This window comes from Saccostrea echinata, unplaced genomic scaffold (genome assembly GCF_033153115.1).
Source record: "Saccostrea echinata isolate AGI-Se365-2 ecotype Australia unplaced genomic scaffold, CSIRO_AGI_Sech_v1 ptg000008l, whole genome shotgun sequence".
Taxonomy (NCBI): Eukaryota; Metazoa; Mollusca; class Bivalvia; order Ostreida; family Ostreidae; genus Saccostrea; species Saccostrea echinata.
Genome location: NW_026889757.1, coordinates 12,162,262 through 12,163,799, shown reverse-complemented (window position 1 = coordinate 12,163,799; position 1,538 = coordinate 12,162,262). Strand labels below are relative to the sequence as shown.

At 39.7% G+C, this 1,538-nt stretch overlaps 1 protein-coding gene across 1 annotated transcript; it reads right to left on the bottom strand.

Moving 5' to 3' along the window:
* Positions 1–284: 284 nt before the first annotated feature.
* On the bottom strand, positions 285–731 carry LOC133181402 (uncharacterized). Its single transcript, XM_061315915.1, has one exon. It carries the CDS (start codon positions 729–731, stop codon positions 285–287), a length of 447 nt encoding a protein of 148 aa, XP_061171899.1.
* Positions 732–1,538: the final 807 nt, after the last annotated feature.

Here is a 1,538-nt window from a genome sequence, read left to right as displayed (position 1 = left end):
GTATGAAGCAGAGGATGAACAGATGCGGCGGATCCTGGTGGCTAGACCCTTAGGCACATCTTTGAATGTGTGTAGGGGATGACAGCTTGTCGACATGAGATACAGGTGGGAATAAGTGGGTTTCGTGTGTAGATTGAACTCAAATTTGCCATCAATCAGGGTAGATGTAGTATCCAAGAATACTTTTCTGGAGTCGGATATTTCTTCAGTAAATTTAATCGAATGATGGAAGGATTTAGCAAAGGAAACGAATTCCTCGAGTCTGTTGCGGCATCCCATCCACTTCATGGCAAGTTTTCTACATGCAGACGGAGATGTAAATCAATATACTCTGAAATTTTTTCCGTGGGGTGTCCGATGGCGCTAACTATAGGGCGACCTGGCATGCCTTCTTTGTGTATCTTTGAAAGCAGGTAAAATTTTCCTGGTCTACAGTCAATAGGGTTGAGAGTATCATAGACGTTGACACCAATTTCGTTATTTTCAAACATTTCGTCTAGAGTTTTGATGATTGCGGCTGAGAACTCTTTAGTGGGGTCAGAGTCCAGTTTCTTACAGAAGCGTTCATCTGAGAGTTGTCTCTGGGCCTCTGCCATGTACGCCTCTTTATCAAGGACTACTACTGTAGAACCTTTGTCTGCCTTCTTGATCACTATGTCATCCCGATTTTTTAAGGATTGTAAGGCGGATCTCTCTTCCTTACTTAAATTGTCGGGGATCTTGTCTCGCATTGAAAGGAGTTTCTCAATGTCTGACTCAACGGCGTCGATGTACAACTCAAAGGCTCCACATTTGCTTGGTGCAGGTTCCCATGAATTTATTCAAAATCTTCTTTATGAAAAGAAGAAGTCTCTTGCTGTGGCCTTCAATTCAACATTTAGATATATCGACAACGTTTTATCAATTTATAATATTCATTTTCATTCCTACAATGATTCTATATATCACTTTGAACTTAAAATTAAAGATACCACGGAGTCTGAATCATCTGTTTCATATTTGTTCATTTACTAGAAAAAGACGTTAATGGTTACCCAACAACAAAACTGTATGATAAACGTGATGACTGCAACTTTTCTATCGTCAACTTTCCTTATGTAGCAATATACCATTATCACCTGCTTATGGAGTTTATGTCTCCCAGTTGATTCGATGCGCAAGAGCATGCACTACGAACGAAATGTTACTGTTGTACAGTATCCCTGAAGATTCTCCTTCACTGTTGTTAATATTTTAGGGAGGAGTACAGAAAGAGGTTTGGTAGAACATTTACTGGAAACCAGTATGAACCCGTTAAATTAAGGCCAGGACTTTTTTTCTTATTATTACAATTTTTATGCAATTGGCCTATTTGGGTAACATTACAAGTGGTTCTTTAATATAGGCAGTTTAATATGCGTTTTGCGAAGGCCTCATAGCTTGTGGATTAGTAAACCTGAAACGGGGACGTTAGGTTTAACATTCTTTGGTCCCCTGAAACGTGCTGTTGTGCCCTATTTGTATTGCTAGTAAGCTGTGTCTGGAATCTACTGGGAACA